The sequence below is a fragment of the Mixophyes fleayi genome, chromosome 9 (assembly GCF_038048845.1).
Source record: "Mixophyes fleayi isolate aMixFle1 chromosome 9, aMixFle1.hap1, whole genome shotgun sequence".
NCBI lineage: Eukaryota > Metazoa > Chordata > Amphibia > Anura > Limnodynastidae > Mixophyes > Mixophyes fleayi.
In genome coordinates this window covers 125,892,555-125,906,340 of record NC_134410.1, presented here as the reverse complement: position 1 = coordinate 125,906,340, position 13,786 = coordinate 125,892,555, and the positions used below count along the sequence as shown (strand labels likewise).

Here is a 13,786-nt window from a genome sequence, read left to right as displayed (position 1 = left end):
AGGATATCAGCAGTATATATTATATACACAGGATATTAGCAGTATTAGATACACAGGATATTAGCAGTATATATTATATACACAGGATATTAGCAGTATTATATACACAGGATAATAGTATTATAGACACAGGGTATTAGTAGTATATATTATATACACAGGATATTAGCAGTATTATATACACAGGATAGTATCAGTATATATTATATACACAGGATATTAGCAGTATTATATACACAGGATATTATCAGTATATATTATATACACAGGATATTAGCAGTATATATTATACACAGTATATGATATTAGCAGTATTAGATACACAGGATATGATATTAGCAGTATTATATACACAGGATATTAGCAGTATATATTATATATACAGTATATGATATTAGCAGCATATATTATATATACAGTATATGATATTAGCAGTATATATTATATACACAGGATATTAGCAGTATATATTATATATACAGTATATATTATATACACAGGATATTAGCAGTATATATTATATACACAGGATAGTATCAGTATATATTATATACACAGGATATTAGCAGTATTATATACACAGGAAATTATCAGTATATATTATATACACAGGATATTAGCAGTATATATTATATACAGGATATTATCAGTATTATATACACAGGATAGTATCAGTATATATTATATACACAGGATATTAGCAGTATATATTATATACACAGGATATTAGTAGTATATATTATATACAGGATATTAGCAGTATTATATACACAGGATATTAGCAGTATTATATACACAGGATATTATCAGTATTATATACACAGGATAGTATCAGTATATATTATATACACAGGATATTAGTAGTATATATTATATACAGGATATTAGCAGTATATATTATATACACAGGATATTAGCAGTATATATTATATACAGGATATTAGCAGTATTATATACACAGGATAGTATCAGTATATATTATATACAGGATATTAGCAGTATTATATACACAGGATATTAGTAGTATATATTATATACAGGATATTAGCAGTATATATTATATACACAGGATATTAGTAGTATATATTATATACAGGATATTAGCAGTATATATTATATACACAGGATATTAGCAGTATATATTATATACAGGATATTAGCAGTATTATATACACAGGATAGTATCAGTATATATTATATACACAGGATATTAGTAGTATATATTATATACACAGGATATTAGCAGTATATATTATATACACAGGATATTAGCAGTATATATTATATACAGGATATTAGCAGTATATATTATATACACAGGATATTAGCAGTATATATTATATACAGGATATTAGCAGTATTATATACACAGGATAGTATCAGTATATATTATATACACAGGATATTAGTAGTATATATTATATACAGGATATTAGCAGTATTATATACACAGGATATTAGCAGTATATATTATATACAGGATATTAGCAGTATATATTATATACACAGGATATTAGCAGTATATATTATATACAGGATATTAGCAGTATTATATACACAGGATAGTATCAGTATATATTATATACACAGGATATTAGTAGTATATATTATATACAGGATATTAGCAGTATATATTATATACACAGGATATTAGCAGTATATATTATATACAGGATACTATCAGTATTAGATAAATGACATTAGAGCATCCACAGAGGATGATGCAGGCGCGCAGTGATCCACACTCAGAGCCCCATCACCAAGGTCATCCACCCCGTCCATCCTTAGATGAGGGAGCCGGGTGTCCCGGGAGACACTCAGTGTGACAGCCCCCCGAGCCCCCCAGTACACACCAGGCTGTACCCGTCCACCTCCCCTCCCTCCGCTCCCTGCCCCCCCTCTCTGTGCTCCGGGGCCCCTGGGTACAGCCAGGGACTACTTGTCGTCGCGGAGGCGGACAGGGCGGTGCTGCCGTGCAGCCATCTTTGGTCCATCTCATTCCCGCAGCTTTGCTGAGTTGTGGTTGCAGAGAGGAAGCTGCCAGCACCCCGGGCACCTGCAGGATGGATGAGGAGTACGATGTCATCGTTCTGGGCACCGGCCTAACAGTGAGTAGCCCCAGGGAGGGGCAGATAGTGGTGTGGCAGCTGCCTCTCATTGTGCAATATCATGACATGGTCCAGTTGTGTATATAATACACTGTTATTATGTGCAATATCATGACATGGTCCAGTTGTGTATATAATACACTGTTATTATGTGCAATATCATGACATGGTCCAGTTGTGTATATAATACACTGTTATTATGTGCAATATCATGACATAGTCCAGTTGTGTATATAATACACTGTTATTATGTGCAATATCATGACATGGTCCAGTTGTGTATATAATACACTGTTATTATGTGCAATATCATGACATGGTCCAGTTGTGTATATAATACACTGTTATTATGTGCACTGCTCAGGGAGCCATTATATAATGTAATGATGGTCTGAATGTATATCTAGTGCAATGTAATGGGAGATTCTGCAACACAATGGGTTCTGGATGGTGTAATGTAATAACTAGTCAGTGCAGGGAGACTTTGGGGTTCAGGTGAGTGAGATGGGGTGCATAGTACTTAGGGATTTCAATGTCAATTGTAATGACATGCACAAAAAAAATCAGATTAGTTGACAATAGACAGGTCCAGCATGGGAGGCATCGTATTGTTTCTATAGGGATTGTCAGATGCAATGAGGTGGGGGCGGTAGTGTGGCCTGTAGTGATGTAAGCTGCAGGTTCTCTGTTGCTGATGACAATAGAAGATATTGTGCTCTCTCCTTGGTGCTGAACGGGTTAATTGCACGTAAGGTGCACACGCCCTTTTTTCTAACACCCCAAAAGTCACCCAAAGGTTTAGATGGCAGTTGTCATGGGATGTGGAGGCTGCTTTGTTACCGAACGGGTCATATTGGAGGTTGGAAATAGATGGGGATCAGGTTGTAGACTCAGGAATTGATGTTTCAGTGGTGCAACAGTTTGAGGTGGGGTTGTGACAGGTATTTCCTGATTAGGTGGCCCCTTCTGTAGATTACAGGTGGAAATAAGGGCTCGTGTTTTGGTCTGGTCTATGGCTGAAAGACTTTAGCCCAGCCCCTCATTCTGCATTTCCACTGATCAGGTTTCTCCGTCAGGGAGGATGTCACATCCTGGAATTCCAGCTGTACACATCAATTCATGCAAATCTCCCTGACACATTGTTACTGAGTAACATGACAGTCTCTATAGGGCAGTGTCAGGAATCACACAGTAACATGACGGTCTCTATAGGGCAGTGTCAGGAATCACACAGTAACATGACGGTCTCTATAGGGCAGTGTCAGGACTCACACAGTAACATGACAGTCTCTATAGGGCAGTGTCAGGAATCACACAGTAACATGACGGTCTCTATAGGGCAGTGTCAGGACTCACACAGTAACATGACAGTCTCTATAGGGCAGTGTCAGGAATCACACAGTAACATGACAGTCTCTATAGGGCAGTGTCAGGAATCACACAGTAACATGACAGTCTATAGGGCAGTGTCAGGAATCACACAGTAACATGACAGTCTCTATAGGGAAATGTCAGGAATCACACAGTAACATGACGGTCTCTATAGGGTAGTGTCAGGAATCACACAGTAACATGACAGTGTCTATAGGGCAGTGTCAGGAATCACACAGTAACATGACGGTCTCTATAGGGTAGTGTCAGGAATCACACAGTAACATGACAGTCTATAGGGCAGTGTCAGGAATCACACAGTAACATGACGGTCTCTATAGGGCAGTGTCAGGAATCACACAGTAACATGAACGGTCTCTATAGGGCAGTGTCAGGAATCACACAGTAACATGACGGTCTCTATAGGGCAGTGTCAGGAATCACACAGTAACATGACAGTCTCTATAGGGCAGTGTCAGGAATCACACAGTAACATGACGGTCTCTATAGGGCAGTGTCAGGAATCACACAGTAACATGACAGTCTATAGGGCAGTGTCGGGAATCACACAGTAACATGACAGTCTCTATAGGGCAGTGTCAGGAATCACACAGTAACATGACGGTCTCTATAGGGAAATGTCAGGAATCACACAGTAACATGACAGTCTCTATAGGGAAATGTCAGGAATCACACAGTAACATGACGGTCTCTATAGGGCAGTGTCAGGAATCACACAGTAACATGACAGTCTCTATAGGGAAATGTCAGGAATCACACAGTAACATGACAGTCTCTATAGGGAAATGTCAGGAATCACACAGTAACATGACGGTCTATATAGGGCAGTGTCAGGAATCACACAGTAACATGACAGTCTCTATAGGGAAATGTCAGGAATCACACAGTAACATGACAGTGTCTATAGGGCAGTGTCAGGAATCACACAGTAACATGACAGTCTCTATAGGGAAATGTCAGGAATCACACAGTAACATGACGGTCTATAGGGCAGTGTAAGGAATCACACAGTAACATGACAGTCTCTATAGGGCAGTGTCAGGACTCACACAGTAACATGACAGTCTCTATAGGGCAGTGTCAGGAATCACACAGTAACATGACAGTCTCTATAGGGCAGTGTCAGGAATCACACAGTAACATGACAGTCTATAGGGCAGTGTCAGGAATCACACAGTAACATGACAGTCTCTATAGGGAAATGTCAGGAATCACACAGTAACATGACGGTCTCTATAGGGCAGTGTCAGGAATCACACAGTAACATGACGGTCTCTATAGGGCAGTGTCAGGAATCACACAGTAACATGAACGGTCTCTATAGGGCAGTGTCAGGAATCAGACAGTAACATGACGGTCTCTATAGGGCAGTGTCAGGAATCACACAGTAACATGACAGTCTCTATAGGGCAGTGTCAGGAATCACACAGTAACATGACAGTCTCTATAGGGCAGTGTCAGGAATCACACAGTAACATGACAGTCTATAGGGCAGTGTCAGGAATCACACAGTAACATGACAGTCTCTATAGGGCAGTGTCAGGAATCACACAGTAACATGACGGTCTCTATAGGGAAATGTCAGGAATCACACAGTAACATGACAGTCTCTATAGGGAAATGTCAGGAATCACACAGTAACATGACAGTCTCTATAGGGCAGTGTCAGGAATCACACAGTAACATGACGGTCTCTATAGGGAAATGTCAGGAATCACACAGTAACATGACAGTCTCTATAGGGCAGTGTCAGGAATTACACAGTAACATGACGGTCTCTATAGGGCAGTGTCAGGAATCACACAGTAACATGACAGTGTCTATAGGGCAGTGTCAGGAATCAGACAGTAACATGACGGTCTCTATAGGGAAATGTCAGGAATCACACAGTAACATGACAGTCTCTATAGGGAAATGTCAGGAATCACACAGTAACATGACAGTCTCTATAGGGCAGTGTCAGGAATCAGACAGTAACATGACGGTCTCTATAGGGCAGTGTCAGGAATCAGACAGTAACATGACGGTCTCTATAGGGCAGTGTCAGGAATCACACAGTAACATGACAGTCTCTATAGGGCAGTGTCAGGAATCACACAGTAACATGACAGTCTCTATAGGGCAGTGTCAGGAATCAGACAGTAACATGACAGTCTATAGGGCAGTGTCAGGAATCACACAGTAACATGACGGTCTATAGGACAGTGTCAGGAATCACACAGTAACATGACAGTCTCTATAGGGCAGTGTCAGGAATCACACAGTAACATGACGGTCTATAGGGCAGTGTCAGGAATCACACAGTAACATGACGGTCTATAGGGCAGTGTCAGGAATCACACAGTAACATGACGGTCTATAGGGCAGTGTCAGGAATCACACAGTAACATGACGGTCTATAGGACAGTGTCAGGAATCACACAGTAACATGACGGTCTATAGGGCAGTGTAAGGAATCACACAGTAACATGACAGTGTCTATAGGGCAATGTCAGGAATCACACAGTAACATGACGGTCTCTATAGGGCAGTGTCAGGAATCACACAGTAACATGACGGTCTCTATAGGTCAGTGTCAGGAATCACACAGTAACATGACAGTCTATAGGGCAGTGTCAGGAATCACACAGTAACATGACGGTCTCTATAGGGCAGTGTCAGGAATCACACAGTAACATGACAGTCTCTATAGGGCAGTGTCAGGAATCACACAGTAACATGACGGTCTATAGGGCAGTGTCAGGAATTACACAGTAACATGACAGTCTATAGGGCAATGTCAGGAATCACACAGTAACATGACGGTCTATAGGGCAGTGTCAGGAATCACACAGTAACATGACGGTCTATAGGGCAGTGTCAGGAATCACACAGTAACATGACGGTCTATAGGGCAGTGTCAGGAATCACACAGTAACATGACGGTCTATAGGGCAGTGTCAGGAATCACACAGTAACATGACGGTCTCTATAGGGCAGTGTCAGGAATCACACAGTAACATGACGGTCTCTATAGGGCAGTGTCAGGAATCACACAGTAACATGACGGTCTCTATAGGGCAGTGTTAGGAATCACACAGTAACATGACTGTCTATAGGACAGTGTCAGGAATCACACAGTAACATGACGGTCTCTATAGGGCAGTGTCAGGAATCACACAGTAACATGACGGTCTCTATAGGGCAGTGTCAAGAATCACAGTAACATGACAGTCTATATAGGGTAGTGTCAGGAATCACACAGTAACATGACGGTCTCTATAGGGCAGTGTCAGGAATCACACAGTAACATGACGGTCTCTATACGACAGTGTCAGGAATCACACAGTAACATGACGGTCTCTATAGGGCAGTGTCAGGAATCACACAGTAACATGACGGTCTATATAGAGCAGTGTCAGGAATCACACAGTAACATGACAGTCTCTATAGGGCAGAGTCAGGAATCACACAGTAACATGACGGTCTATAGGACAGTGTCAGGAATCACACAGTAACATGACAGTCTATAGGACAGTGTCAGGAATCACACAGTAACATGACGGTCTCTATACGACAGTGTCAGGAATCACACAGTAACATGACGGTCTCTATAGGGCAGTGTCAGGAATCAGACAGTAACATGACGGTCTCTATAGGGCAGTGTCAGGAATCACACAGTAACATGATGGTCTATAGGACAGTGTCAGGAATCACACAGTAACATGACAGTGTCTATAGGGCAGTGTCAGGAATCACACAGTAACATGACGGTCTCTATAGGGCAGTGTCAGGAATCAGACAGTAACATGACGGTCTCTATAGGGCAGTGTCAGGAATCACACAGTAACATGATGGTCAATAGGACAGTGTCAGGAATCACACAGTAACATGACAGTCTATAGGGCAGTGTCAGGAATCACACAGTAACATGACAGTCTATAGGGCAGTGTCAGGAATCACACAGTAACATGACGGTCTCTATAGGGCAGTGTCAGGAATCACACAGTAACATGACAGTGTCTATAGGGCAGTGTCAGGAATCACACAGTAACATGACAGTGTCTATAGGGCAGTGTCAGGAATCAGACAGTAACATGACGGTCTCTATAGGGCAGTGTTAGGAATCACACAGTAACATGACTGTCTATAGGACAGTGTCAGGAATCACACAGTAACATGACGGTCTATAGGGCAGTGTCAGGAATCGCACAGTAACATGACGGTCTCTATAGGGCAGTGTCAGGAATCACACAGTAACATGACGGTCTCTATAGGGCAGTGTCAGGAATCACACAGTAACATGACGGTCTCTATAGGGCAGTGTCAGGAATCACACAGTAACATGACGGTCTATAGGACAGTGTCAGGAATCACACAGTAACATGACGGTCTCTATAGGGCAGTGTCAGGAATCACACAGTAACATGACAGTCTATAGGGCAGTGTCAGGAATCACACAGTAACATGACGGTTTATAGGGCAGTGTCAGGAATCACACAGTAACATGACAGTCTATAGGGCAGTGTCAGGCATCACACAGTAACATGACGGTCTCTATAGGGCAGTGTCAGGAATCACACAGTAACATGACAGTCTATAGGGCAGTGTCAGGAATCACACAGTAACATGACAGTCTCTATAGGGCAGTGTCAGGCATCACACAGTAACATGACGGTCTCTATAGGGCAGTGTCAGGAATCACACAGTAACATGACGGTCTCTATAGGGCAGTGTCAGGCATCACACAGTAACATGACGGTCTCTATAGGGCAGTGTCAGGCATCACACAGTAACATGACGGTCTCTATAGGGCAGTGTCAGGAATCACACAGTAACATGACAGTCTCTATAGGGAAATGTCAGGAATCACACAGTAACATGACAGTCTCTATAGGGAAATGTCAGGAATCACACAGTAACATGACGGTCTATATAGGGCAGTGTCAGGAATCACACAGTAACATGACAGTCTCTATAGGGAAATGTCAGGAATCACACAGTAACATGACAGTGTCTATAGGGCAGTGTCAGGAATCACACAGTAACATGACAGTCTCTATAGGGAAATGTCAGGAATCACACAGTAACATGACGGTCTATAGGGCAGTGTAAGGAATCACACAGTAACATGACAGTCTCTATAGGGCAGTGTCAGGACTCACACAGTAACATGACAGTCTCTATAGGGCAGTGTCAGGAATCACACAGTAACATGACAGTCTCTATAGGGCAGTGTCAGGAATCACACAGTAACATGACAGTCTATAGGGCAGTGTCAGGAATCACACAGTAACATGACAGTCTCTATAGGGAAATGTCAGGAATCACACAGTAACATGACGGTCTCTATAGGGCAGTGTCAGGAATCACACAGTAACATGACGGTCTCTATAGGGCAGTGTCAGGAATCACACAGTAACATGAACGGTCTCTATAGGGCAGTGTCAGGAATCAGACAGTAACATGACGGTCTCTATAGGGCAGTGTCAGGAATCACACAGTAACATGACAGTCTCTATAGGGCAGTGTCAGGAATCACACAGTAACATGACAGTCTCTATAGGGCAGTGTCAGGAATCACACAGTAACATGACAGTCTATAGGGCAGTGTCAGGAATCACACAGTAACATGACAGTCTCTATAGGGCAGTGTCAGGAATCACACAGTAACATGACGGTCTCTATAGGGAAATGTCAGGAATCACACAGTAACATGACAGTCTCTATAGGGAAATGTCAGGAATCACACAGTAACATGACAGTCTCTATAGGGCAGTGTCAGGAATCACACAGTAACATGACGGTCTCTATAGGGCAGTGTCAGGAATCACACAGTAACATGAACGGTCTCTATAGGGCAGTGTCAGGAATCACACAGTAACATGACGGTCTCTATAGGGCAGTGTCAGGAATCACACAGTAACATGACAGTCTCTATAGGGCAGTGTCAGGAATCACACAGTAAAATGACAGTCTCTATAGGGCAGTGTCAGGAATCACACAGTAACATGACAGTCTATAGGGCAGTGTCAGGAATCACACAGTAACATGACGGTCTCTATAGGGCAGTGTCAGGAATCACACAGTAACATGACGGTCTCTATAGGGCAGTGTCAGGAATCACACAGTAACATGACAGTCTCTATAGGGCAGTGTCAGGAATCACACAGTAACATGACAGTCTCTATAGGGCAATGTCAGGAATCACACAGTAACATGACGGTCTATAGGACAGTGTCAGGAATCACACAGTAACATGACAGTCTATAGGGCAATGTCAGGAATCACACAGTAACACGACGGTCTATAGGGCAGTGTCAGGAATCACACAGTAACATGACGGTCTATAGGACAGTGTCAGGAATCACACAGTAACATGACGGTCTCTATAGGGCAGTGTCAGGAATCACACAGTAACATGATGGTCTATAGGGCAGTGTCAGGAATCACACAGTAACATGACGGTCTATAGGACAGTGTCAGGAATCACACAGTAACATGACGGTCTATAGGGCAGTGTAAGGAATCACACAGTAACATGACAGTGTCTATAGGGCAATGTCAGGAATCACACAGTAACATGACGGTCTCTATAGGGCAGTGTCAGGAATCACACAGTAACATGACGGTCTCTATAGGTCAGTGTCAGGAATCACACAGTAACATGACAGTCTATAGGGCAGTGTCAGGAATCACACAGTAACATGACGGTCTCTATAGGGCAGTGTCAGGAATCACACAGTAACATGACAGTCTCTATAGGGCAGTGTCTGGAATCACACAGTAACATGACAGTCTATAGGGCAGTGTCAGGAATTACACAGTAACATGACAGTCTATAGGGCAATGTCAGGAATCACACAGTAACATGACGGTCTATAGGGCAGTGTCAGGAATCACACAGTAACATGACGGTCTATAGGGCAGTGTCAGGAATCACACAGTAACATGACGGTCTATAGGGCAGTGTCAGGAATCACACAGTAACATGACGGTCTATAGGGCAGTGTCAGGAATCACACAGTAACATGACGGTCTATAGGGCAGTGTCAGGAATCACACAGTAACATGACGGTCTCTATAGGGCAGTGTCAGGAATCACACAGTAACATGACGGTCTCTATAGGGCAGTGTCAGGAATCACACAGTAACATGACGGTCTCTATAGGGCAGTGTCAGGAATCACACAGTAACATGACGGTCTCTATAGGGCAGTGTCAGGAATCACACAGTAACATGACGGTCTCTATAGGGCAGTGTCAGGAATCACACAGTAACATGACAGTGTCTATAGGGCAGTGTCAGGAATCAGACAGTAACATGACGGTCTCTATAGGGCAGTGTTAGGAATCACACAGTAACATGACTGTCTATAGGACAGTGTCAGGAATCACACAGTAACATGACGGTCTATAGGGCAGTGTCAGGAATCGCACAGTAACATGACGGTCTCTATAGGGCAGTGTCAGGAATCACACAGTAACATGACGGTCTCTATAGGGCAGTGTCAGGAATCACACAGTAACATGACGGTCTCTATAGGGCAGTGTCAGGAATCACACAGTAACATGACGGTCTATAGGGCAGTGTCAGGAATCACACAGTAACATGACGGTCTCTATAGGGCAGTGTCAGGAATCACACAGTAACATGACGGTCTCTATAGGGCAGTGTCAGGAATCACACAGTAACATGACGGTCTCTATAGGGCAGTGTCAGGAATCACACAGTAACATGACGGTCTCTATAGGGCAGTGTCAGGAATCACACAGTAACATGACGGTCTATAGGGCAGTGTCAGGAATCACACAGTAACATGACAGTCTCTATAGGGCAGTGTCAGGAATCACACAGTAACATGACGGTCTCTATAGGGCAGTGTTAGGAATCACACAGTAACATGACTGTCTATAGGACAGTGTCAGGAATCACACAGTAACATGACGGTCTCTATAGGGCAGTGTCAGGAATCACACAGTAACATGACGGTCTCTATAGGGCAGTGTCAAGAATCACAGTAACATGACAGTCTATAGGACAGTGTCAGGAATCACACAGTAACATGACGGTCTCTATACGACAGTGTCAGGAATCACACAGTAACATGACGGTCTCTATAGGGCAGTGTCAGGAATCAGACAGTAACATGACGGTCTCTATAGGGCAGTGTCAGGAATCACACAGTAACATGATGGTCTATAGGACAGTGTCAGGAATCACACAGTAACATGACAGTGTCTATAGGGCAGTGTCAGGAATCACACAGTAACATGACGGTCTCTATAGGGCAGTGTCAGGAATCACACAGTAACATGACGGTCTCTATAGGGCAGTGTCAGGAATCACACAGTAACATGACGGTCTCTATAGGGCAGTGTCAGGAATCACACAGTAACATGACGGTCTCTATAGGGCAGTGTCAGGAATCACACAGTAACATGACGGTCTCTATAGGGCAGTGTCAGGAATCACACAGTAACATGACGGTCTATAGGGCAGTGTCAGGAATCACACAGTAACATGACAGTCTCTATAGGGCAGTGTCAGGAATCACACAGTAACATGACGGTCTCTATAGGGCAGTGTTAGGAATCACACAGTAACATGACTGTCTATAGGACAGTGTCAGGAATCACACAGTAACATGACGGTCTCTATAGGGCAGTGTCAGGAATCACACAGTAACATGACGGTCTCTATAGGGCAGTGTCAAGAATCACAGTAACATGACAGTCTATATAGGGTAGTGTCAGGAATCACACAGTAACATGACGGTCTCTATAGGGCAGTGTCAGGAATCACACAGTAACATGACGGTCTCTATAGGGCAGTGTCAGGAATCACACAGTAACATGACGGTCTCTATAGGGCAGTGTCAGGAATCACACAGTAACATGACGGTCTATAGGGCAGTGTCAGGAATCACACAGTAACATGACGGTCTCTATAGGGCAGTGTCAGGAATCACACAGTAACATGACGGTCTCTATAGGGCAGTGTCAGGAATCACACAGTAACATGACGGTCTCTATAGGGCAGTGTCAGGAATCACACAGTAACATGACGGTCTCTATAGGGCAGTGTCAGGAATCACACAGTAACATGACGGTCTATAGGGCAGTGTCAGGAATCACACAGTAACATGACAGTCTCTATAGGGCAGTGTCAGGAATCACACAGTAACATGACGGTCTCTATAGGGCAGTGTTAGGAATCACACAGTAACATGACTGTCTATAGGACAGTGTCAGGAATCACACAGTAACATGACGGTCTCTATAGGGCAGTGTCAGGAATCACACAGTAACATGACGGTCTCTATAGGGCAGTGTCAAGAATCACAGTAACATGACAGTCTATAGGACAGTGTCAGGAATCACACAGTAACATGACGGTCTCTATACGACAGTGTCAGGAATCACACAGTAACATGACGGTCTCTATAGGGCAGTGTCAGGAATCAGACAGTAACATGACGGTCTCTATAGGGCAGTGTCAGGAATCACACAGTAACATGATGGTCTATAGGACAGTGTCAGGAATCACACAGTAACATGACAGTGTCTATAGGGCAGTGTCAGGAATCACACAGTAACATGACGGTCTCTATAGGGCAGTGTCAGGAATCACACAGTAACATGACGGTCTCTATAGGGCAGTGTCAGGAATCACACAGTAACATGACGGTCTCTATAGGGCAGTGTCAGGAATCATACAGTAACATGACGGTCTCTATAGGGCAGTGTCAGGAATCACACAGTAACATGACGGTCTCTATAGGGCAGTGTCAGGAATCACACAGTAACATGACGGTCTATAGGGCAGTGTCAGGAATCACACAGTAACATGACAGTCTCTATAGGGCAGTGTCAGGAATCACACAGTAACATGACGGTCTCTATAGGGCAGTGTTAGGAATCACACAGTAACATGACTGTCTATAGGACAGTGTCAGGAATCACACAGTAACATGACGGTCTCTATAGGGCAGTGTCAGGAATCACACAGTAACATGACGGTCTCTATAGGGCAGTGTCAAGAATCACAGTAACATGACAGTCTATATAGGGTAGTGTCAGGAATCACACAGTAACATGACGGTCTCTATAGGGCAGTGTCAGGAATCACACAGTAACATGACGGTCTCTATACGACAGTGTCAGGAATCACACAGTAACATGACGGTCTCTATAGGGCAGTGTCAGGAATCACACAGTAACATGACGGTCTATATAGAGCAGTGTCAGGAATCACACAGTAACATGACAGTCTCTATAGGGCAGAGTCAGGAATCACACAGTAAC

General features: G+C 43.2%; 1 protein-coding gene across 1 annotated transcript in view; it reads left to right on the top strand.

Moving 5' to 3' along the window:
- Window positions 1–1,792: 1,792 nt before the first annotated feature.
- GDI1 (GDP dissociation inhibitor 1) overlaps window positions 1,793–13,786 on the top strand; it is a 32,596-nt gene continuing 20,602 nt past the window's right edge. The window contains exon 1 of the mRNA XM_075185629.1: window positions 1,793–2,108. Within this exon, the coding sequence (XP_075041730.1) occupies window positions 2,064–2,108 (45 nt within the window). The 5' untranslated portion in view covers window positions 1,793–2,063. The remainder of the gene's footprint in view (window positions 2,109–13,786) is intronic.